At 39.6% G+C, this 26,186-nt stretch overlaps 2 protein-coding genes and 1 long non-coding RNA gene across 7 annotated transcripts in view; 1 reads left to right on the forward strand and 2 right to left on the reverse strand.

Annotated features, from left to right (window-relative positions):
* GAS2 (growth arrest specific 2) overlaps positions 1-13,345 on the forward strand; it is a 168,464-nt gene extending 155,119 nt beyond the window's left edge. For all 5 annotated transcript variants that reach the window (XM_081536568.1, XM_081536571.1, XM_081536570.1 and 2 more), the window contains one exon: positions 12,172-13,345. In XM_081536568.1, coding sequence (XP_081392694.1) covers positions 12,172-12,390 — 219 coding nt within the window. In that variant the 3' untranslated portion in view covers positions 12,391-13,345. The remainder of the gene's footprint in view (positions 1-12,171) is intronic.
* LOC145524419 (uncharacterized) lies at positions 12,507-15,849 on the reverse strand. The gene is made up of 2 exons (XR_014067490.1): positions 15,627-15,849; positions 12,507-14,980 (listed from the first exon to the last, which is right to left on the reverse strand). It is a non-coding gene; the product is annotated as an uncharacterized LOC145524419 (long non-coding RNA).
* A 3,819-nt stretch (positions 15,850-19,668) lies between these two features.
* On the reverse strand, positions 19,669-25,877 carry SVIP (small VCP interacting protein). Its single transcript, XM_081536573.1, has 4 exons — positions 25,693-25,877; positions 23,574-23,624; positions 22,790-22,903; positions 19,669-19,793 (listed from the first exon to the last, which is right to left on the reverse strand). Exons 1-4 carry the CDS (start codon positions 25,744-25,746, stop codon positions 19,779-19,781), a joined length of 234 nt encoding a protein of 77 aa, XP_081392699.1. The 5' UTR covers positions 25,747-25,877; the 3' UTR covers positions 19,669-19,778.
* Positions 25,878-26,186: the final 309 nt, after the last annotated feature.

A 26,186-nucleotide genomic window follows, 5' to 3' on the forward strand; every position in this document is an offset into this window, starting at 1 on the left:
ACATGATCCCATTTGATTAATGGGAGGGGTGGGTTTTCATTGCCTCTTGGAGCCCACGTCCCCTTCCTGAATAGTTGTTGCAGCCTTCGTGTGGATGAAGTCTAGTTTCAGTTGGAGACATCCCAGCTACAAATCCTCCATCTAGACAACTGTGCATTTCCAGTGCCAGCACTTTCCAGCTCATTGCTTTCACTGTGCTGAGTGTTCTATTAAATATTTATCATAACTTTGCCTTCCATGTCTGAAATGGTGCCACAGACTGGTAATTAGATTGCGGCTAAGGATTCTCAATTTCATTTGGTGCAGAAGTGGGAAAATGGAGACCTTACATAACGAGGCGATGAGAACCGACAGGCAATTGGCAGTAGGTGCTCCTACACATATTTCCAGACAGATGCAGAGGGAACTTTTTGCCAGTTGATCATTACATTCATCTGCTAGTTGCTCTTCTCACATTTGCTTCCAGAAAGAAGTTACTGAGAGTCATTTGTCCATATTGAGTCTGAGGATTAAACTTTTTACCCCTCCAGAAGGAAACCATAGAAGTAGACCAGGGTTTTTTTTTTTTTTTTTTTTTTCTGGTCAGCCTTAGGAGCCAGAGGGTTTCAGATTCAAGGCCCTGTTTATGCTGGACAATTGGCTCTTACCATTTAGGACACTGCAACAGTTCACCCTTCAAATAAGGGTTTGAGGATTATATTCCCCCTGATATATGGTATTACCGAAGACAAAAAAATCACAAAACTGGGAATCAGAAGACTAGGTCTGTGTTCTTGCTGTGTACCCATGAGCTACCCACCTAACCTCTCTGAAAATGAACGTGTTAGTCACTCAGTCATGTCCGACTCTTTGTGACCCCGTAGCCTGTCCATGGAATTCTCCAGGCAAGAATACTGGAGTGAGTTGCCATTCCCATCTCCAGGGGATCTTCCCGACTCAGGGATCAAACCTGGGTCTCTTGCATTGCAGGGAGATTTTTTACCATCTGAGCTACCAGGGGAGAACTTTTCTCCATTTGTGCAATGGAAACAGTAATATTAACCTCTCAAACCACTGGGCAGGTGTGATAACAAAACAAAATGATTTAAGTGAAAGTATTTTGCAAGCTGTCAGAGGTTTCTGCTCTGCAGTTTTCTTTCAGAGTATGGAGCCCAGGATTGAGCCTAAGTGTACAGTGTAGCTAAGTTTCAGTATTTTTGTACGGGTTAAATTCTTCCAAGCATGTATTAAGTTCCTTATTCTGTTCTGGGTCTTGATATGATCATGAATGGAGACATTATAAAATGGCAACAGCTATTCCTAAAGAAAAGAGGTATTGTCCATGGGAAGAGTCTAGGTAAGAACCCAGAAAACCATGACTCCTGGGAAAGCCCCTTTACGCAGTATAGTTTAGTGGTAATGAGTATTACCTCTGAGGTCAGAGAAACACAAGTTCAAATCTAAACTTTGTCACTTTCTAGCTAAGTGACTTTGAGCAATTCACTTGACCTTTCTGGGCTATCATTTTCTCATTTGTAAATATCAATAATAATCCAAGCTGCTTAGAGTAGCTCCAAGAACTAACTGAAATAAAATCCATAAGAAGTTTATCATCATCATCATCACTGTAACAGTATTATTCTTTTGATAATAATTATAATAATAGCAGGTTGCTATTGAGTGTCATGCCCCAGGCAATGTGGCTACATGCTTACACATATCTTTATCCAAAACACTCTAAATTACAATCATTTCACAGATGGGAAACTGAAGCACAGATAGATTAAATAATGTCTTAGGGTTGTACAGCTAGTTAGTGGTATCCATACCTAGGCAGTCTGGTAAAGATGAAACAGAGCTTCTGCTCTGGTGACTGTTGTTCAGATCTCAAGTGTTATCTAAGAAAATGGCATAATAAACCAAAGGACAATTAGGTAGATAAAAATGAGATGATAAACATGAAAAATGCTTTGTAAACAGTAAAGAGATAATTCTAGAAGCTTGTTGATTGGGTAGTATTTAACCATTTCTAATTTCAAATAGCCAGAAAGGTTGAGATGAACCCCCAACCTTTGACAAAAATGAGCCTTCACATGTCACCTGTGGTTAAGAAAGCCTCTGTTGCCCTATTCATAGGTAATGTCATCACTTATCTTGAAGATGGAGGTTTTGACCTTTCAACACGACACAGTAGGGATGGCACACCTGCCATTTCACTCCTCCAGGTGTCAGGGTACCTTAGGTAGAAAATTGAATTCCCAATTGCCCAATTTTCAGCATATGCCATTTCAGTAGAATATTAGATGAAGACAGAGTCTGTTGTCCTATAAATTAATTTAACACTCTTTCTCTGGAGAGCAAATGACTGCATTCTAAAAACAATATTTTCACTAGAGTTATGATGGCTTGTAAAAACATACCATGAACAGGGTTGACAAGGACATGTTAGGAAGCATATAATGTCCCAGGAAGCCAAGCTGATCTAAATTCCGGAGGATTGTCTCCTCTCCTCAGTCAGCATCAGAAATGGTTGCCTCTTAAAAGGACGGCTCAGATGGAGAGCAGTTCACAGACTGGGCAGAAATATGAGCCTCCCTGGTCAGTTGATTAGGGAAGGGCTTAATGAGAGTGACCCCAAACACGTAAGCACTGAAAGAGAAAGAGGAGGGGGTGAAAATTTTATCAAGCAGTTTGTTACTGTAGTGAAAAATATTTTTAAAAATATGCATTCCCAGTGTTATGAGAACTTGTAAAGAGAGATAATGAAGAGAATCGTATACTTCTGGATTCATTCAGGACACTTCCTTCTTCTCTCCGTCTTTCTTTTCTGCTTTCTCTCCTGTTCATTGCTCTATTAACTCTCAACACAATATCCCCTTTTAAAATATGATCCCTGTTAACCAACCAGGACCCACCGTATAGCACAAGGAGCTCTCCTTAATGTTATGTGGTAGCCTGGATGGGAGGAAAGTTTGGGGGAGAATGGATACATGAATATGTATGGCTGAGTCCCTTTGCTGTCCACTCAAAACTATCACAACATGGTTAATCATCTATTTATTGTTGTTCAGTTGCTCAGTTGTGTCCAGCTCTTTGTGACCCCATGGACTCCCTGTCCTTCACTGTCTCCGGCCTGTCCTTCACTGTCTCCGGAGTTTGCTCAAATTCATGCCCACTGAGTCAGTGATGCCACCAACCATTCTCTATGTGTGTTTGCTAAAGTTGCTTCTGTCATGTCCAACTCTTTGCAACCCAGTGGACAGTAGCCCACCAGGCTCCTCTGTCCATGGGATTCTTTAGGCAAGAATACTGGAGTGGGTTGCCATGCCCTCCTCCAGGGATCTTCCCGACCCAGGGATCAAATCCACGTCTCTTATGTCTCCTGCATTGGCAGACAGGTTCTTTATCACTAACACTACCTAGGAAGGCCAACCATTTCTATATTCAAGTATAAAATTAAAAGTTTAAATAATAATAGCAACTAAGAATTTGGGAAAAATAAAAGGGTTAATGAATATGTAAAAAAATATGATCACTGTTAAAGCTTCATATTCTTACCCCAAATCTGTCTCTCTCAAAGGAATTCTCTAAGCAATATTTGATGTGGATTATCATTCACAACCTGTTTTTTTTTTTTTTACTCTTTCTGTTAAAGACAAAGCATTTTGTCTTTTCTTTTTTCTTATCTTTCCATGAATAACTCATGTCTTTTACATATTACATATGATAATAGTCACCATATATACAAAGCTGAGGGCTTCCCTGGTGGCTCAGACTATAAAGAATCCACCTGCAATGCAGGAGACCCCAGTTCAATCCCTGGGTCAGGAAGATCCCCTGGAGAAGGAAATGGCAACCCACTCCAGTATTCTTGCTTGGAGAATTCCATGAACAGAGGAGCCTGGAAAGCTACAGTCCACGGGGTCACAGAGTTGGACACGACTGAGCACAAAACTAAATAGGATGTGACCCTTTAGGGTGGTCAGAAAGAAGGTCAAGAAATAAGGCAATAAAGTATTCTAGGTACTTTGCTTGAGGTCTGTGCAGGAAAATCTCAAGATCCAAAGAAGGTAATCTAAAGGTCAGAAAATGCAGAAATATTCTATAAAGGCAGCAATACCTGGGTGGAGCATTAGCGGGTGTTAACATTGTTCATTCATCCACTTAACAAGCATTTATTGAGTGCCCTTTGTGTACTTTCCACTGTCCTAGGTCCTCAGGGTATAAAATTTAGCAAGGAATAAACTTGTCTGGCATTCAACAAATATTTGTTGAATGGTCAACTGAAGAGACCTACTTTGATTCTCCTGGTGAATCTGGAACAGTCCTCTACATGTAGAAAGGCACGAACCTTTCAGGGTATTCTCAGGAGTTCAGAATATTTGCTGGGTAAATAATTTGGAGGGTGGTTATGGGCACAGAAATATAGGGCCACAGTATAGCTGCAGAGTTGTTCAGTGTACAACCTGCACAACAGTATGTGATCATGCAGGCATAATGAGAAAGAAGGTGGGGAAAAAAGTAATAGCAGGACTATAAAGTGCTTGGTGACTCAGGCCAGTTGTTCTCATGGGGGTAGGAGAGGGACAGAGGTAAGGGAGGCAGGTATAAGACTCATTCACAACAAATTATGTGTAGTTCTGCCCATCCTAGATATGCAAGATTCTGTTCTGGCCCCACGCACACAAACACTCGCCCAGGCCTGCTCGTACACTCACACCCTTGCTTTCCCAGAATTGTTCCTATAGCCTTTTGCGATGATGAGAATGAGTCATATTCCGCAGGGGGACTGGAACTGAACATGGCTGAGAAACACTGGAGACGGTGCAGAACCACCGACAGGTCCTTGGCAGGGCAGGTGCTTGGCCAGATTTTCCTCTTACAAAGCTCACTGTGGCCTGGACTGGAGGATGGATTGGTGAAGTGTGAGGGATGGCTAGGGCATTGCGCTGGAACGCTTTCACATCCTCCAGGTCTAAGGACATTGATATTCAGACGCTGACAGACACTCCTGCTTCCCTGGGTCTTCAAGGTCATGGACACAAGACTCAAATCAGAATGAAAGAGATGTGTCGGTATTTCCCCCATGAGGTGGTGACACCCGAAGCGTTTCACAGGAATGGTGATTTAGGACAGAGGTGAACACACAAGCAGACCTGTGCTGGGGAATTTATGAAATAAAGCTATCACATAGGACATAAAGCATTTAACTTTGAACTCCGCTTACCTAAAAGACATTTTCTATTAGTTCTTTTTGTTGATGGTGTTTTGTTTGTTTTCTGTTTGTGTAGTATAACAGCTCTACATAGCCCGGTCACCTTAAACACAAATATGTTACCAATAAATCCACAATATTTTCTGACTGTTTTATGGGGCCATTTTTTTTCATTTAGTAAAACATATGATTTTCTGTGATCCATACATAAATATCAACTGTGCCTTGCCAACAAAAAGTGAGTTGCTGTAATTGTTTTTAATGACTGATTAATGTTCCCAAGAAGAAGAAATATACCTACTTTTTCTTGCTTTAAGTTCTTAATAACTACACATAATATGGTTCCAGTCTGTTGCTCCAATAATTAGAAAGGAAAAATAATTTTCCTGAAGTCCTGTTATCACACATCATAAGAACCTGACCGCTAGACTGAACTCAAAATTTGTAGGAAGCTTTTGATTAATTTCTACATCGTTTGAATTTTCCATTATATTGTAAGTTGATATAGGAGAATTAACTTTCTTCCTTTCAACCCATTTTTTTTTCTCTTTATAAGTATCTGGATGAGCTACAGAAGTTGTTGTTTATGGGATAATTTGTTACCTGACTGTGTTAGGAAAATAAGATTGAAAGGTAATACAAGAAAGTGGGCTGTAGGTTAACATATCATAGTCTAACAATATGTGCACTGAATCCAGTAAATCAAAAGACTTATCTGAGAGTGTTATAAACCACTGCTGGGTCAATACATTAAGTGATTCCCCCATCTTTCAAGATTGGATTCATTTTTAAAATATTAATTTTTGGAACAATAGATTGGGAGTAAAGGAGATGTGATTTCCAGCCTGGCTCTCAGGAACCACCTGTGTTACCCTCGCTCTGCCAGTTGGTACGTCTGTGAAATGAGACCATTGCCAATGACCTCAATGTCTTTTATCCTCATTTCAAGAAGGTATATTTGTAGATTACCTGGCACAGAGTAGGTGCTGTAATACTGTGACTCTGTATTATCTAAGAAAAAGTTTCCCTTTTGCTGGCACTTGGCAAGAGGCCTCCTAAGAAAATGATATATAGTTAAACATCGTACGAGGACGAAGGCATAAAGCAAGATGTCCTTGATAAGAACAGGCGATCTTTTTCTCATTACTGGAAGAAATTATTTAAAAAAAAACACATAACTTTGAGGCCTACTGAATATTTTCCCTGGGCAAGGTATGTGTATGTCACTCATAGACATCAAAAACTAAAATGCTTTACGATAACCCAGCTCTGCTTATAAAACTTTATTAAGGCCTTTGGGAAAATGTGGAGACAAGATTTTTGTTGTTTTGTTCTTTTTCCCTTCAGCATTGAGAGATGTTGCTAAGTTGGTAATGAATCATTTTACCTTTGTTAGAATCAAGGGCACAGTGAGGAATGTGGCTGAAGGTAGAAAACAACGTTAGAACAGGCCTAGTGTGCAAAAACTACTGCTTTGCAGCATGCAGTGTTGGAGGATATTTGTAGTGGCTCTATTTTTCTTTACTCGAGAGAAATGCAATAACAGACTAGACTGAATATTCAATCTGCACGTTGCCCTGGCACTGTTAATCAAAAGGAGTTATCTTTTGGAATGGAGAATGCAAACCTGTTCAACATTATGAAGCATCAGAAACAAAGGAGCCGTAATATGTACACTGAACAGAGAATCAAAGCCCAGTTCTTCTTGTGCCAACAGATATATATCTATAAATATAGTACGTGTACTTGACGCATATTTATTTCTTAGGATCCCTAGAGGCTAATTTTCTGAAATTAAATGCAATATTTATTTAGAGTTTATTAGAACAAAACTATAAATTACACTATATGAGCATTTAATCCACTTAAGCAACTTATAACTATTTCTGGCATTGATAATTCCTTGCTTGTGCTAAATTAGTGACTTGGAAGTCACTAAGTAGATTGAAAATCCAAATCTAGAAGCTGCTTTACAGAGTAAGTGGATAGTGGATATGGTAAAACGGATAAAAGGGTTCTTGTCCCAGTGTTGCCACTGATTTGTTTGTGATCTTGCTTAACAGCATCAGTTCTTCTAAGAGCATCAGTTTTACTAACTATAAAGTGGCAATAATACTGATACTGATATCTTATGTTAGACAAGGTAAGTAGTATGGAAGGACACATGAAAAGTAGTACTATATGATTACAGTGTTGACACTGCTCTGAGCTCACATCTGTGAGAGTACAAACATGGGAAATATATCATACATCATCACTGTTTTCAGAGAACTCATGTATTACTGAAAGGGACATACAGGTGAGTGAGCAATTACAATTCGGTAGAATGAAAAAGCAATGAGATCATGTGTAAACTAAACAGGACACATCATAAGGAAGGATTCCCTTATCAGTGAAGGAGACGATCATGGAATGTTTTTCGGATGGAGGTGATGTTTGAATTGGGGGGATGTTTGTGGTCCCAGTAGCCAGGGAAATGAATGCTTTTTGGTATCTGACTGGGAACAGAGAATGTTCATGTTACCAACTGTAGGAGAAAAGACTTGCAGGGTCTTCTAGTGGAGGGAAGAGGACAAGAAAGGACATTCCACAGAAAGGACATTTCACATTTCAGGGCAAATGTGCAAAAGTGTGAAAGAAAGAGTATGTCATCTGGGAATATAGAAATACAAGTTTTGTGGGTCCCAGAGCTCTGTCTGGGAAGGGATGAGGCCTGGCAGGAGTGGTCGTGGAGAGTAGTGTATGTAAATAAAGGGACTCTGCTGACAGGAGACAGGGAAGTAGTGAAAGTATTTGGGTCAGAGATAACCAAATTTGCATTTATGGAATTCCCTCTGTGCTATTTTACTAAACAGACTGGACACAGCGAGGCTGGAGGCAGTGAGAGCTCTACAGTTGACCAGAGAAGAGATGAGGTGCTAAATTAGGCAGTGATGATGGTAGCAAAGATCCTGAGAAACATTTAGGGAGAAATGAATGCTTTCAGTATCTGACTGGGTAGAGAGAATGCTCATGTCACCAACCCTATGAGACAAGACTTGTGCGGTCTTCTAGTGGAAGGAAAAGGACAAGCTGCCTTTGCATTTGGAAGTTCCAGGAAGAAGCGAGGGCTAGAGTTATAGTTTGGAAAACAAAAAGTACATGGTAGTGGGACTTCCTGCTGGTCCAGTGGTTAACACCCCATGCCTCCAATGCTGGGAGTGTGGGTTCAATTCCTGGTTGGGGAACTAAGATCCTACATGCTGCATGGCCAATAAATAAATAAATAGTCCCTAGTGCTGGTTCTGAGGCTCTTAAAAAAAAGTAGAAAGTAGTGAAAACCATGAGGTAGCACATAGAGCATGATCAGACTGAGAAAAGTGGTAGAAAAAAGACAGAAAGCTTCAGAAACTTTTGGAAGAGCAAAACTTAAAAACAGGCAGAAGAAATGCAAAAGGAAGCAGAGAAAGATCCCTCAAGCAGGCAGCAGGAGATCCAGAAGAGTCTTATCACAGAGAGAAAAAGAGGAGAGAATTTCAAGGAAGGAGTGTCAATACTGGCAGATACCTTACTTGAATGATCAATGAAGACAGGATTAAAGACCATCCATTGGATTTGATAATTCTAGAGGCCATCTGGTTTTCTTTCTCATGCAGTCGGTTGAATAGAAGCAAGTCTACTGTTGCTTGAGCAGTAAACAGGAAATTAGAAGTGAAGACACTGAGTGTAAACTTAACTGTCAGGAAGCTCAGATGTAAGGAGAAGATATGAAAGGAAAGTAGACGGGGATGGAAAAAGAAGAGCTTGTGTAAGTGGAAAGGGCTTGGATACACTTATTTCCTGGAGGGTAAGGACCATTATACAATAAAGAGGAGACAAGAGGGAGATGTTTAATGTAGCTGGGTTCTTCATGAATGGTAAGGTGAATTCAGACAGAGGAGAGGACTTGACCTTGGACCAAAGGACTTCTTTCTGTGACTTCAGAAAGGCAGGGGGAAGGATGAATGTAGACTGGAGTGAATTAGTCCTTGGAGATACTAAGAGAGAGAGGAAGCCATGTCTGACAAAGATGGAGTCATGGTAGGCTGATGAGGATGAAATGTGTAGTGTGTTTGAGAATAATAGAGAGGAATAAGAAATGAAACTGACCAAAACAATAAAGGATCAATTAATTGTAATTGGTCTAATATCACTAATCTCTGAGGTGAAAAGAATTCTTCCAGCAGAGCTCAGCAGCTCAACCCTGATTTAGGAAGATTATACACTAATCCAAAGTTGGAGTTTTATACAGTTTTATACTATAAGGGGAAGGAAGATGAGAATAATTTGGTTTCTAGCAGGTTGATTTGCTTTTAGGTTAAACAATAATGAATTTGTTTATGGACATCAGGTGGGCATTTTGTTTTTTCCCTTTTCTTGAGACTGACCATGTTCTAAGAAAAGGCATGGGATTCAAATCTCTATAATCAGGCTATAAACACCTATAGCTCTGTTATCTTCAGCCCATGATTAAAACTTGCCCAGTTTGACCAATGGCTTTCTTTAGCAAAATGTAGGTTGCTGATAAGCTATAGGAAGAATATGGAAGACGAGGTAGGCAGAAATTTAATTCCTGTGTTATTCATATTCAGAATGACTCTGTCTCATGTTGGATATACTTTCTATGGTCCTATGGATTTATGAAAGAATCTGCAAGCAGTTTGTACCAAAGATCATCTACTCCAGACTGAAAAGCATTTCTGTCACTATTTTCCAGAATTCACTGATAGTTTAAAAATTCTTCTGACTGGTTGTTTCTTTCTGGTGAAACAGCTGATAGTCAAGTGAACTTGGGCATTCTGCCAGGGACATTCATACCAATGATGTTTAGAGGTAATTTGCAAGGATAGGAGGTGCCAGGACTTCCAACAATAAGCAAAAGCAGCTCTGTTGGAACAACCGGAGAAAGGGTCAAAGTGCTATTTTGAAATTGGCCTTTTCAGTTTTTCTCTCAGTAACTCCAAGTTTTAAAAACAGGAAGTAGAGACATACCCAGGAACTTGTGAAATGAAAATAGGCCAGTAAAATTACAAACACCCTGGTGGATTTTATAAGGAGGAACACTTGTGGGAAGAGCACTAGACTGGGAGTCAGGAAATCATATTCAAAGATCTGGGTCTCACTATCTTCATCCTACACAACAGGAACATGGTACCGCTGGCGGGACCTGGGGAGGCACACTCAGTCAAGTGAAAGTTACTCAGTCGTGTCCAACTCTTTGGGACCCCATGGACTGTAGCCTGCCAGGCTCCTTTGTCCATGGAATTACCCAGACAAGAATACCTTATTGGTATCCTTTCCCTTCCCCTGGGGATCTTCCCAATCCAGGACCAAACCCAGGTCTCCTGCATTGCAGGAGGATTCTTGACTATCTGAGCCACCAGGGAAGCCTGACCTGGAAAACTGCTTCCCAAATCCCCTCCCAAACCTATATCCCCTTCCCAAGATTATATTGCCATTGTTGTTCATAATATTTTGGGCAGGAGACAAGTCAGCAGGGTCTTTGGTGAACATGTGGTACTCCCACTTATTCTTACCAAGATCAAATCTTTGGCTCACTGTGCTAATCCTCCACAACTCAGACATGTTTTTACTAGATAGAAATAACCACATATGTTTCACCTTTTCAATCTGTAGTCTTGTTAACCTGGAGCTCTAAATGGTTCATGCAGCTGAAAGTAAGGTTTTTGTTTGTTTTTGTTTTGTTTTGAAGAGGTATTCTATGGTAATTAGGAAGAATGAGAAAAAGACAAACATAACTATTTGGCCACTTCATAATATCTTTCCTCAAAAGCCTCAGACAGTTGGGTGACTGGGGAAGATTTCAGTTTTTCTGAGTGCATCTTCCATTCCATTTTCCATTGAGTATTTGTGGGATCATTAACATTATATTCCAATAACAGACAAGGACTGACTATATAGCATAGAGAACTATGTTCAATATCTTAAAATAAACAATAATGGAATAGAATTGGAAAAAAGAATACAGGTATGTACATATATATGTATAATCAAATCACTGTGAAATGTATGCATATATATTTATATGTGTGTGTGTGTATATATATATATATTTGTGCATACGTGTGTGCTCGCTCAGTCACTCAGTTGTGTCTGATTCTTTGCGATCCTATGGACTGTAGCCTGCCAGGCTCCTCTGTCCATGGAATTTTCCAGGCAAGAATACTGGAGTGGGTAGCCATTTCCTCATCTTCCTGACCCAGGGATCGATCCCATGCCTCCTACATCTCCTGCACTGGCAGGTGAATTCTTTACCACTGAGCCACCCAGGAATCCATATATATTTGTAAATATACACACATAAATTTACATATATAAATACATACATATATGTGTAGATCTTGGAGAAGGCAATGGCAACCTGCTCCAGAATTCTTGCCTGGAGAATCCCATGGACAGCAGAGCCTGGCGAGCTACAGTCCATGGGGTCACAGAGTCGGACACGACTGAGTGACTAACACACACACGTATATATCTGTATTCTTTATTCCAATTCTATATTCTATATATTTCACAGCAGGCATTTCCATGGTCTTTTAAGTCCTGGCTCAGAGGGGAATAACCAAGTGGGGAGAATGGAGCTCTTATCTGAGGCAGCAAGCAGGAAATGGGACAATGAGGAGCCTGTGATGCAGCCTCAGGTGTCAGCGAGGAGCCTCTAGACTCACTGAACCAACAGGGGATTGTACCTAGTGATTCTCATAGCAGGGCAAAGCTGCAACCCAGGGATGCGAACCGTGCATGATCCACGTGCATGGAAAAGACAAAGCTTCTCTCATAAACTCTATGCTGACTCAGACACGGCACAAGAAGTGGAAGAACAATGGGGGCTTGAAAAACAAAACAGAAAACAGTAACAACGCTAGAGCTGGAAGCTGATTTGAGATACTGCAGGAATTCTCAGAATTTCACTCATTCACTCTCTTTTCATTCCCCAGATGCTGCACAACAAGCATGTTATGGTCCGCGTGGGAGGAGGATGGGAAACTTTTGCAGGGTATTTGTTGAAACACGACCCCTGCCGGATGCTGCAGATATCCCGTGTGGATGGCAAGACATCCCCCATCCAGAGCAAATCTCCAACCCTTAAGGACATGAATCCAGATAATTACCTGGTGGTCTCTGCCAATTATAAGGCTAAGAAGGAAATTAAGTGAAACTAGGTGGTCACTACGAGGGGACTCTCATAATGGCCTGTATCTACATCTCCAGTAGTCAGTTTAGTTCACATGATCTACAAATTACTTTGGAAAAAGACAGAAAAATGTCATCATGCTGAAACATGCTCAAAGAGTAGCACTATTTATTTTGAATGCTTCTGTAGAAAATGATCTCTAAAAAGAAATTTTCAACTTAGATTAGACAAATTGTAGGCAAATTATTATTTCTCAATATATGAACACAGTATTTAGAACACAATCTTAGCAATATAATTCTAGCTAAAGATAAAAATTATTAGAAGAAAATAGGATTTACAGTAAAATCAACAGAAAGTGCCTGCCTGCAGTCTACAGAATAAAAGCACCCCAGACATTTTTTAAAAAGTTATAATTGCAGGATTTTAAAGCTGATTTTTAAAAAGTGACAATTAGTGTGATGACATGCTACTAAAAATATCCAACAGCTCTATAAAGTACAGAGTATTTACGACAGTAATCCTTTACTGGAAAGGCCACTTTAGAAAAGTTTACATTCACTTGGAAGATTGCCTTAAAGTTTATCCCTTAGCTCTGACCAAATATCAGGGGTACTTTTGGAAGTTTTCACAACACCCCTTAGAGAATGGCTCATGAGTTGTTTCACACAATCCTAGGCATGGGGCTGTGTTGAAACTGTAATTCACACACATAAGCTGACATACATTTATATTTTGACAGAATAAACTGTACAGTCAAATGTCCATTGACTTCATGTTATTTCAAAGCATTTTCTTATTAAAATGTATCTTTAGTTAACCCTACTTTGCTGTGCTGTCTAGTAATTTTACTGTAGCTAATGATGTTACAGACTTATGTATACCCTTGTATACCTAGGACAGGGCTGTTTTGTACCCATAAACAGCAAGATATTGTCCTCACTGATTCAAGAATTAAAAAGATAAATGTTGAAAAATTTCCCCTGTCTCCATTATCAATGCTTCATTCTGAAATAAAGATCTGCAAAGAGCAACTTCCCCAGGGAATTACAGGAAGAATTTAATTACGGTTACTTAGTACTTCTTCACTTTGGGCAGCTGAGTGGTGGTTGTGTTTGTTCTCTTAGCAGAAAGTCTAGATTTTATAAAGAGTCCTTTGAGTGCTGCCCTGAATAGGCAGAGTTAATTTGTCATTTCTTCATATCTCAACAACAACAAAATCTACCTTTCTTGCTTCAGAAAGCCAGGGAAGAAGTATCTCTGTCACATGAATGATTTAATCAAAGCAGACACAACCTTTTTAAAACAACAGACTGTAAAGAATCTGCTTGCAATGCAGGAGACCTGGGTTTGATCTCTGGTTTGGGAAGACCCCCCTGGAGAAGGGAACAGCTACCCACTCCAGTATTCTTGCCTGGAGAATCCCATAGACACAGGAGTTTGGTGGGCTACAGTCCATGGGGTCGCAGAGAGTTGGGACACAACTGAGCACACAGACATGGTTAGATTGGTCCACCTGGATAATCCAATATAATCTCCCCATTTTAATGTCATTAACTGAATCACATCTACAAAATACCTTTTGCTGTGTTATGTAACATAGTCCCAGATTCCAGGAATTAGGATGGGTCCCATCTTCTGGGGAAGGTGGCATTATTCTGTCTACACATCTACAGTGGTCTTTTTAAGAGGCTAAGAACACAGTCCCAACTGACATTGGAGTCTAGTTGCTAGCCGAATGGCACTGAAAAAGAATCTGGAGAAATGCGACTATATTCAGAAGGAAATGACTAAGTGTAGATGGTTCTTACTCATTGACTTCTTAGTGAAAAATCACTAGATCCTTTTATCAAAATTGTCTTGGCTATCATAAATCTTGCACTTTCCATATGAATTTTAGATCAATTCATTAATTTCTCTGAAAGAGCTTGCTGGGATGTTTCATTTATTGATCAATTTGAGAACACCATCTTGACAGAACTGTCACTCAATCCATGAACATGCAATGCTCTCACCATTCATATATTTTTAAAAAAAATTCTCAGCAGTATTTGTAGTTTTCTAATTCAGATCTTTTCGTTTTCTTTTTCCTAAGTATTTTTATCCTATGTGATGATATTGTATGATTTACAATGTTTTAAGATTCAGATTGTTCACTGTTCTTGTGTGCTAAGTTGCTTCAGTCATGTCTGACTCTTTACGACCCTATGGATCGTAGCCTGCCAGGCTCCTCTGTCCATGGGATTCTCTAGGCAAGAATACTGGAGTGGGTTGCCAGCCCCTCCTCCAGAGGAATCTTCCCTACCCGGGGATCAAACCTGGTCTCATTATGTTTCCTGTATTGCAGTGGGTTCTTCACCACTAGCACCACCTGGGAAGCCTCAAGATTATTCATTGCTTGTATTATAAAGACAGAATTGACTTTTTCTATATAATGATTTGGACTTTCCTGGTAGCTTAGCTGGTAAAGAATCTGCCTGCAATGCAGGAGACCCTAGTTTGATTTCTGGGTTGGGAAGATCCCCTGGACAAGGGATAGGCCACCCACTCCAGTATTCTTGAGCTTCCCTGGTGGCTCAGACAGTAAAGAGTCTGCCTGCAATGTGGGAGACCTGGGCTCGATCCCTGGGTTTGGAAGATCCCCTAGAGGAGGGCATGGCAACCCACTCCAGTATTCCTGCCTGTAGAATTCCCATGGACAGAGGAGCCTGGTGGTCTACAGTCTGTGGGGTTGCAAGTCAGACACAACTGAAGCGACTTAGCACAGCACAGCATAGAATGATTTGCATTTTGCTACCCCACTAAACACATTAGTTTCAAAGTCTGCTATAAATGCAAATTGATTGTGTCAGTGGCTTTTGAGAAAATCAGAGAAAACTGTACCACAATTCAATCAACTTAAAGCAAATACATTTATCATGGGAATTTGAGATGCTTGCTTGGAGATGTCCAAGGAATCATCTTAAATATCAACTCACATAGGCATACATGTCTACCTACCTTTTACTGATCTGTTTATGCAGATATTATTTAAATGAAAACCAACAAGAGTTACCTTTTCTTCTAAGAAAGTGAAAGTGAAGTCGCTCAGTCGTGTCTGCCTCTTTGCGACCCCGTGGACTGTAGCCTACCAGGTTCCTCAGTCCATGGGATTTTCCAGGCAAGAATACTGGAGTGGGTTGCCATTTCCTTCTCCAGGGAATCTTCCCGACCCAGGGATCGAACCCGGGTCTCCCACATTGTAGGCAGATGCTTTACCATCTGAGCTACCAGTGAAAATAACTGGAATTGTTGGAGCAGAAAAGGAAAATTCATAGCTTATGGCCAATTCTTTTGAAGTCAGTCAGTCAGTTCAGTCGCTCAGTTGTGTCCGACTCTTTGTGACCCCATGAATTGCAGCACGCCAGGCCTCCCTGTCCATCACCAATTCCCGGAGTTTACCCAAACCCATGTCCATCGAGTCGGTGATGCCATCCAACCATCTCATCTTCTGTCGTCCCCTTCTCCTCCTGCCCCCAATCCTTCCCAGCATTAGGGTCTTTTCCAATGAGTCAACTCTTTGCATCAGATGGCCAAACTATTGGAGTTTCAGCTTCAACATCAGTCCTTCCAATGAATATTCAGGACTGATCTCCTTTAGGATGGACTGGTTGGATCTTCTTGCAGTCCAAGGGACTCTCAAGAGTCTTCTCCAACACCACGGTTCAAAAGTATCTATTCTTCGGTGCTCAGCTTTCTTCACCATCCAACTCTCACATCCATACATGACCACTGGAAAAACCATAGCCTTGACTAGACGGACCTTTGTTGGCAAAGTAATGTCTATGCTTTTAAATATGCTATCTAGGTTGGTCATAACCTTCCTTCCAAGGAGTAAGCGTCTTTTAATTTCATGACTGCAATCACCACCAGCAGTGATTTTGGAGCCCCAAAAAATAAAGTCTGACACTGTTTCCACTGTTTCCCCATCTATTTCCCACGAAGTGATGGGACCAGATGCCATGATCTTAGTTTTCTGAACGTTGAGCTTTAAGCCAACTTTTTCACTCTCTTCTTTCATTTTCATCAAGAGGCTCTTTAGTTCTTCTTCACTTTCTGCCATAAAGGTGGTGTCATCTGCATATCTGAGGTTACTAAAGATGATAGCTAGAACATTTACTTTTTTTTACAAAATACTCTATTTTATTATTAACAATGCTGCTAAGTTTATACATATGTGTCCAGCCATATACATCTTCTATCTTTACTTAACGCAAAATAAAAATCTGAGAAACCTTTAAACTCTGCATGCCAGAGTGAAGTTCAAGAATAAAAGCCTAGGAAAGCTTTTTTTAAAACTTTTCTCATTTTTCTTTTATAAATAGTAAGTATATTTTATTCTCATAGAACTTGATTAAGATTCTATAACTACTTTCCATGTAGAAATAAGATATCATTTAAGGTGTATTAAATTGCTTTTGGTCATAATCCTCTGTAAAAGCTAAAGTTATTCATATAACAGGAACTCTTTTCTCTCCTTATCCAAATGCCACAAGGCTTTGCATATTGCTAGCAGAATACTATTGGAAATACTAAACAAATATTGGAATTCACATTACCAACATACTGGGCCCATATCTTTGCCAAGCATCACTTCCTCTGTAATTTAAAGTCTGTTTGTCCTAGCTTAGGTGGGATAATAGATCCATAGCTTGCAGAAATGGCCTGACAGTAGCATTAAAAAATGATGAACAAAAATCTTACCCATGCCACCTCTTAGCTGCAGGCGTGTTGCTTCATTCTGTGCAAAGTTGGGATTATACTTCATATATGTATATATACAGACTCACTATGAAGTTAGCATTTCTCTAAAAAACAGGAGACAAATAATTGCATTTCTTTTTTAGAGTATAGGAAAAGAAACATGCCAACCTATAAATGATTTAAGATGTAGTAAAAATAAAAAAATTTGTTCAACAGAAATGGCCAAAGCCAGTTTTTTGTTTAGGAAAATGTATATTTGTACCCTGTAAGCCAATATGGCATTCATAACAAATCCACGTGTGGGAAAAGTATTAATTACATTCCAAATACAACCAGTGAAACAAACATATCACATACAGATGTTTTAAAAAACATGCAGCATGTCAACAAAGGGGCTGTGTGGTAATACACAACTTTTTGTTATCAGCCATATTAATAGTTTGATGATTAGAATCAACAAGCAGTGGTTTAAGCACTTAATATCTTAATGTGATAGTTATCAATACATATAAGCATTTTACTGTTTAATTTTAGTAATTTGGTTGGGGAGTTTGGGTGACATATTGAGCATTATAATGCTTTCCTATTTAAATTATCAATTATGGGAAATTGGCTCTAAGCTAAGGTTTCATCAGAAACTGATTTATAACTTTGAGGAAGATTCCTTGAGAATGTGTGTGTGTACATTTTTTTTTTAAGTAGTCACTTACTGGTTTCCTATCAGGCATCCAGTCTCCTGTTTTTCCTTCCCCTTCCTAATGCTATTCCTAATATCTGAGTATCACCCCTTAAGCCATGCAACCCATGTGGTTTTGGGGACAGTTGATTAAACCCAAGGAGGCAGGCCATGGTTGATTGGAAGGGCATATCCACTGTTACTAGAAGGCAATTCACCAGCACAGCATTCTTGGTTCAACAGTAAATGAGCATGCTATTTGGATATAAACTGCTATTAGAAATAGGGCATTATCCCCAAGATGTAAGCCTTTTGTCTACACTCACCCAAACTATAAGCTGTAACACTGATAAAACTGTCTTTTCTATATTAAAACAGAAGGAAGGATGCACCCATTCTAGGAATTATATACTCTGGTTCCATACCCATTCATCTATTAATGTTCTTTTCTCCTTTCTGCCTTGAAAAAAATTAATCATGTTCATCAAGTCAAGAATTTTATTTCTAAAATACAATCCAATGACTTCACTATCCTTTCTGAACAAACATACCACCAATTCTCTAAAGGATGAAGAAAATTGAACCTGTCTATAACTACATATCTTGCCTGGATAGTCACAGAATATTTTCTTCCATAATCGAAGAAAGTGATTTTTCCAATTGAGGAGTCAAGAGATCTAAATTGTAGTTCGAAGTCTTTAAAATTAAAATACATCATATACTGCAATATAACACAAGACTTGTGGGAGGGATGAGCAAGACAGTAGTTCAGTTTCCTTTCTGTAGATTAGGTGAGTTGGTCTCTTTAATCTACAATCCTTATTTCATTTAATACCTGAAAATTCTAATTTAGGGCTCAGACTGTGGCCCTGTCATCCAGAAGAGCAACTAAATTAAAATATAGAGTAATTCTTCTGTTTTAGATTATATATCAAGAAACTCAAAAGACCAAAATTGCTATAATAAATGTTACCAATGAACAAAAATCTAAAAAGTTTATGGCAAGGCATCACACAGAAGTACCCTGCAATATTTTTATGTTTAAAGTAGACCTTTTTAAATACAATACTTACATATTTCTTTCATACATTCATACTGGCCTTGGCAATTTCACATCTGTAAAAATCTTATAAGCATTCGTTAATAAATAAAAAGGAATAAAAACACCTATAAAATTTGGACAAACACATTCGCACTAAGTATAACCCATCCATTCTTAGTTTAACTCATTCAATTACTACAAAGATCTTTATAGAGTTGAATCCAATACTGTATATTGTACATCACTGCCCTCTGATGACATCCCTAACATATAATTTTAAATTCAGCAAGCAAAAAAAAACTTTATTATAATGTAAAAGAGAGTATGTTAATTTTATAAGCTACAGAAATAGAAATTAGGAGATATTTTATGTTCTCTAGAAATAAATATTAATTTCTTAGTAAGTTATAAAAATTTACAGTGTTCCTTCATATAAGCCCTTCAAATGATTTTTCAAGATTTTCCCTGATGATCAGTTTAAAAGGCACTAAGTCCACAAGTTTAAGCAAAAGTCTTCACATATAATGAAATAATGAGATATAAGGTTAAGCGGCAAATTATAAAAAGCTAGATCATTTCATAAAGGAGGGAAAATACAAGTGCAATTTTAAATATCTGAGACATATGCAGAATTTTTCCATGCAATATACAAATATATATTCACTATTTAGGTCCATGTTTTAACTACTAAAAAGTGGCAAATTACCCACCATCTGCAGAAGAGCAAAGGTAGGGAAAATAAGAATTTAATGAAAGGTTTGGCCATTTTCTAACTCTAACAATCAAAAGCATTTTCAATATTCAATTTTGAAAAAGCACTGCACTTGAGAGCACTAAAATTACAAGGTCTGAATCTTCATTTATTCAAAGAGAAGAAATTAAATTGAGGATGTCCACTTGATTGCAGATATTAGTTACTGGCAGTAGACTCTTCCATTCATGCTATGCTTTATGAAACTGTCCACTAGAAAAGATAAAAATATAGAGGAAAGTAAATTTTATTTAAAAAGTTATGTTACAATATTCTAGTGAACAAACAGGTAAAAGAGGAATTTGGGCTATACAAATGTAAAGTGATCTTTGTGAGGACCAGTGACTAGTAAAATCTTACACTATAGTCAAAAGTCTGAAATAAAATACGTGATGGTATACACAGAGAAAGAAAGAAAATATCTCGATAGGTTAACGAGGGGTAGCTAGGTCCCAAATACCTGATAATCAGTAAAACAAAACATCACAAGCCAAAATAAAAACAATGAAACTACAAAGTAAAAATAAAGGAATTGGAATTCTTGTTTGAGGCAGGGGAGTGTGAAGAAGTGGTAGAAATTATTCAATAATGGTCTGGCAAAATCTTTGCCTGGAGAAGGAAATGGCAACCTGTACTCCAGTATCGTTGCCTTGAGAATCCTATGGACGGAGAAGTCCGTGGGGTTGCAGAGTCGGACACAAGTGAGCGACTAACACAGACACACAGTCTTTGACTGTCTCAACTTGAGAAACTATTCCACGTGGTATTCTGCTTAATCAAGTTTATTAAAGTTTGCAATAGTAAGTTCTGAAAAAGCCACTGGGATAATACTAGACATATTTACCAGTCTCTAGAGTAGTGTTTTCCAAGTATATTAAGAAACATTATCGGGTATAACATACTTTTTAAAAATTTTTATTTAAATAAAGTTTAAAAATTAAGGACGAGTTCAAGTAAACTTACTTTCCTTTATTTTAGGACTTCTTACAGATTTAAGTATTGTGCTTTTTTTAATATCCAAGGAAGGTATTCAATATATAACATAATATTCAGTGTTTTGGGGCTTCCCTCGTGGCTCAGCTGGTAAGGAATCTGCCTGCAATGCAGGAGATCTGGGTTTGATCCCTGGGTTGGCAAGATCCCCTGGAGAAGGGAAAGGCTGTAAAGTCCATGGACTATATAATCCAAAGAGTCTGTAAAGAGTCGCAAAGAGTCAGACATGACTGAATGACTTTCACTTCATTCAGTATTTTTAAACATTTTTTACCATGGCACTCTATTTTCAACAAAATAGCCCTTAGGACTAGTATTACCAACACTAGAGCAGTGATTCTCAATCTGGTTTGACATCAGACTCCTTGGGGAAGCTTAAAAGTCCTGACAGCCAAGCCCCACTCTCAGAGATCCTGATTGGTACAACGTCAGATCCAAGGTCCGGCCTTTTGTGAAAGTTGTCCATGAGCCAATGGCATCTGCCAAAACTCCTCTGCTGGTATATCCTGAACTGATGCTAGTTTGTGTCCTGATGCCATCATCACACTGACTTCATAAAATAAGGCTGCCTTTCCAGAACACAGTAAGCACTGCCAATGCCAACTGTCCTTGCTTAAGAGGCAGTTAGCAGATGAATATGTGGAGCGTGTGAAGACAGAGAGGGTCCTGTTTTCCTCATACTATGGAGTCAGGTTAGGAAGAATCTAGCTATACCACAGGCACTCAAGGCCAGAGAGCGGCCTCTAAATGACCCCAGGCCAAAGGGTTTGAAGATTAAAGTTACTATCTTGTATTTTCCTTTCTGTTATCCCTGAAAGTGAAAGTTGTTCAGTGGTGTCCAACTCTCTGCGACCCCACAGACTATACCATCCATGGAATTCTCCAGGCCAGAATAGTGGAGTGGGTAGCCTTTCCCTTCTCCAGGGGATCTTCCCAACCCAGGGATCGAACCCATGGATCGAACCCAGCTCTCCCGCATTGCAGGCGGATTCTTTAACAGCTGAGCCACCAGGGAAGCCCTGAGCCGCCAAAACTTTTGAACGTCACTGTATGCTCTCGATGAGCAATGCAGGTGGTCAAAGAAAAAAAGGTACTGAATTTAACACTGATAATGTCTCTCATTTTGTGCACTTCTGAAGGGACAAGAAATCTAAGACCTAACTTATTTTTAATCTGTAGGCTTCATCACATGGAAACTTCAGCTTTAATTATGGAAGCCCCTTTCTCTCTTAAGAGTTCAAAAGCTGATGTAAAATGTGTTAGGGTGAAGTGAAAGTGGCTCCGTTGTGTCCAACTCTTTGCGACCCCATGAACCGCAGCACGCCAGGCCTCCCTGTCCATCAAAAACTCCTGGAGTCCACCCAAACCCATGTCCATTGAGTCGGTGATGCCATCCAACCGTCTCATCCTCTGTCATCCCCTTCTCCTCCTGCCCTCAATCTTTCCCAGCATAGAACATGTAAAATAAGTACCTTCTGACTATACAAAAAATATCCTTTTTTGTAACATTATATGTGACTTCAAGTCATTCAGAAACTTATATTTCATTTAGTGAAAAAAACTAAGAGAGTTTGAAGCAGGTTATAGTACAACCCAATTTTATAAAATTGACATATAAAATGAGATTGGAAATGATGTCAAAATGATACTGAATTTGGGTGATTTTTACTTTCTTCTTTGTACCCTTCCATATTGCTTAAGTTTTCTACACAGTTAAGATTGTCATTAATTATATAAGTATAGGGGGCTTTCCAGGTGGCACCAGTGGTAAAGAACCCACCCGCCAATGCAGGAGACGCAGGTTCAATCCCTGGGTTGGGAAGATCCCCTGGAGGAGGAAATGGCAACTCACTCCAGTGTTCTTGCCTGGAATATTCCATTGACAGAGGAGCCTGATGGGCTACGGTCTGTGGGGTTGCAACCAGTTGGACATGACTGAGCACACATATACATACACACACATAAGTATGAAGTATTAAGATATAGGGTTAAGATAAACAAGAAAAGTCTATTTTCATTTTGGGAAAAAGAAAACAAATCTATTCCAATGAATGTTGAAATGTTCAAATAAACTGACACTTCTTCCAATATTGTTCATGCTTTTAAATTCACATTTCTCTGATAATCATTTTCTCGAAGAAATTATTGAATGGATTGCTACTTGAGTATTCAAAAGCTCCAGGTAAATCAAATCTTCAATAAATTTTAATACTTACTTTAAGTCCACCTTCTGGTGGGGGTCCAGATGTAGCCATTTCTTTTTCTATTTTTTCCCTTTTCTTTCTCTTTTCTTCCACAGACTGAACATTCAGAATACCCCGAGATGCAGCCTTCAGGAAAATTGTTGATAAACAACAAAATTGTAGAAAAACAACAAAAATTAGTTTTCTGTGTCCAGAAGGTGTCTTTTGCTTTTTGCCTTTCAGGTTTTTCTTTCGGTGTGGCAAAAGGGGAGAGGGTTTGTCTTTTTGGCAACAAAGAATTAGACTATTTCTAAAACAGTTTTACATAAAACATACTACAATTTCTTCATTGGGTATTTTGCAACCATACACATTTTGCCCCTAAAATTACTTCATATCTGTCAGTGCTTTACAAGGCACAGTCATTTCATCTCAAGGAACAATGTTATTAAAGGAGCATCTCACATAACTGAAGACACGTGTATGATAATTGTCATACATTAAATAACAAATCCCTGGAGGAGGCCATGGCAACCCACTCTAGGATTCTTGTGGAGACAATCTCATGGACAGAGAAGATTGGCTGGCTACAGTCCATGGGGTCACAAAGAAGTGGACATGACTGAGCACACACACAAATGACATAAATGCTTCAATGAATTTACTGAAACACAGAAATCATTCTGAAAAATGTTTATCTTTAAATCTGTGAGATATCAGATATCATTTTCATTAGAGAATACTACTAGTAATAGACATTTACAGAGAACAAAGCACAAATTTAATCATCTAAGGTCGAATTTTATTTTACTCTCACCTCCTTCTGTCTTCTCTCCGCAGCCTCTGCAAGCTTTGCTCTTTTTTCTTCCTAGGAAAAATGTGTAAGAAATATGGTTTTAAACAAAACCAAACATGATCCTTGATATTTTATACTTTATCTTACCAGTAATATAATAGTTTATAAAAATAGTACTGGCCCCAACCGTCCCACTAGGAATGCCATTACTTATAACATTTATAAAATACTCTACTTTCTGAATTTCATTCTCCCAATCAGTGTATCAACACAAGGTGAGACATACATCTATACCTATATATACACATTTTATATCTCATACATACATACACAGATTGGCCTATGAAATAATCTATTTTTTTTTTTAAGCGTTAACAAACTAGTCAGGGCAATAATAAAACAAATGACATTGAACAATACAAGCAGGGAAATACATGGTTGGTACTGCCAATTAAAAAGGAGTTTGGGGCAGCCTGGTATTTTCAGAAAAAGTTCATGAATGAAGAGAATGAATCTCATTGTGTAGGACAAGAAGGACTGAAGGATATTTGAGATATACTGTTCCATGTTGGGACATCATGCATATTATTTTTCTACCTGGATTAATCACAAGTTATAAGTTATTTAAATATATAAGCCAGTAAGCAGCATTCTCTTGGGAGCTGTGCTAATAATTTCATTTTCCACAAAATATTCATTCATTCACTTATTCATTCTTTGGATACTTAATGAGCAACGATCATACCTAGGAACTATTCCCAGTGCTGAGAATACAGCAGTGAAATAATACAGGGAAATATTTCCACCCACATGGAATTTACATTCCAATGAGGACAAACAGTCATATATAATCAAATAAACATACATTTATTAGACTGAAGAAGTGCTTCTGGGAAATACAAAGACGAGTATGGTTAAAATGGAAGGATGGGTGGATGCTAGAGTGGAGGATCTATTTTATTTAGAGTGGTGAAGAAAAGCCTCAAAGATAAAGTGACATTCAAGTATTCTGCCATGTGGTTATCTCTGGGGGTGGCGGGGAGGGCTTAACAACTGCTGGCACATTAGTTTTTTATCAACAGCCAGATAAAGAAAATTAAGAACACTTAAAAGCAACAGTAGCAAGAAAGACAACGTGAATTTTATCATATCAACTTCCAGGTCATTTTTAGTACTTAAGATCAAATAGCTGAAGAGTTAATGTACTTCCCTAAACAACTCATTTCCTTCAACGAATTTTTAGCCAAATATTAATAGAAGAGAGGAATTTAGGTTTTCTGTTAGCAATTTCCTGTAAGGATTATTAAAGTAAAAAGGCTGTTAAAAATAGAAAGCTACAAAAAGTATAAATGTACTATATCACAAACCACCTAGATACATCTGCAATTATTCAGATAAATAACGAATACTTTCTAGTACAAGTATGTCCCCAACATTGCATGGGGACAAATCGACATATTTTTAAGATGCATTTCTCGTTAAGCTGAAAATTCAAATTTCAGGGCGCCTTGTATTTTTATTTGCTAAACGTGCAAACAGCTAAATTTGCTAAACCTTACAAATTGTATACTCTGTACTACACAAAATGCTTTTTAAAATAGAACTTAGATAAATACTAAAGAGAAAGTCATTAATACAATATCTAATAAAAAGAAATATACGAGACTTTATTGAGCACCTTCTTTAAACAGCTGGTACAGACACATAAAAATGCACATCTCCTACAAGATGAAACGCCTCAGTTCACGGAGAAAGAGGGATGTCTTTTCACATATTAACTTCATCTACAGCATCTCCAGGAGTGGTCCCCACAGCGCACCGTCCGCGTGCGCCTGCGTCCTAAGAACTCCCGATTTTGCCGGCGGCGAAAGGTGAAGAGACACCGGAGCCGCCTTCAGAGGGAGAGAGACGGACGCGGAAGCAGCCCCCAAATCCCGCAGGCAGGACGTCGAAGTCCCTCGGGGCGCAGCCACCCGTCTCTGCCAGCTGGGTCCCCACCGGCGGCTCTCCGGCCCGCGCCGCCGCGTCCAACGGCCCGTCCCGGGGCCGCAGCTCGGGCCTCCCGGAGCGCCCCTCCAGGAACAGGTGCGCGCGGCGCCGGCGGGCTGACGCGGGGAAGCGGGCAGGCAGCCTTACTCACCAGGTCCGGCGAGGGAGGCGCGGCCTCGATGGGACAGGGTAAACACAGCCCCATGGGGATCTCGGCCGGGGGTCTGCTCCGCAGTCCGCCCAAACCGGGCAGTGAGAACTGCGCGATCAAACGCGGGTCGCAGGTCTGCGGCGCTCGCTCCGCCCCCGCCGGGCGGCTCGGTGCCCCGCCCCTCTGCCGCAACGCCCCACCCCGCCTGCGGCTCCGCCCACACCCACGCCCCGCCCGCGGCTCCGCCCACACCCCATCATTCCTCCTGGGCTCGGCTCCGCCCCACTGATGCCAGGCTCCACTCCGGCCCCGCCTCGACCCCGCCCCTGAAGCTAGCCCCCGCCCCTCTGAGGTAACTCCCCACCCATACCTCCAGAGGCTCCACTAGGACCAGGTCTTGAACTCAGGAAACACCTGCTGAGGGTAGCACATGGAAGAGGGATGGAAAAGTTTGGCTATAGCCTGCCAAACTCTTTGTGGCTCCCAGTTGGCTG

This window comes from Giraffa tippelskirchi, chromosome 10 (genome assembly GCF_054371585.1).
Source record: "Giraffa tippelskirchi isolate mGirTip1 chromosome 10, T2T-mGirTip1v1.2.pri, whole genome shotgun sequence".
Lineage (NCBI taxonomy): Eukaryota > Metazoa > Chordata > Mammalia > Artiodactyla > Giraffidae > Giraffa > Giraffa tippelskirchi.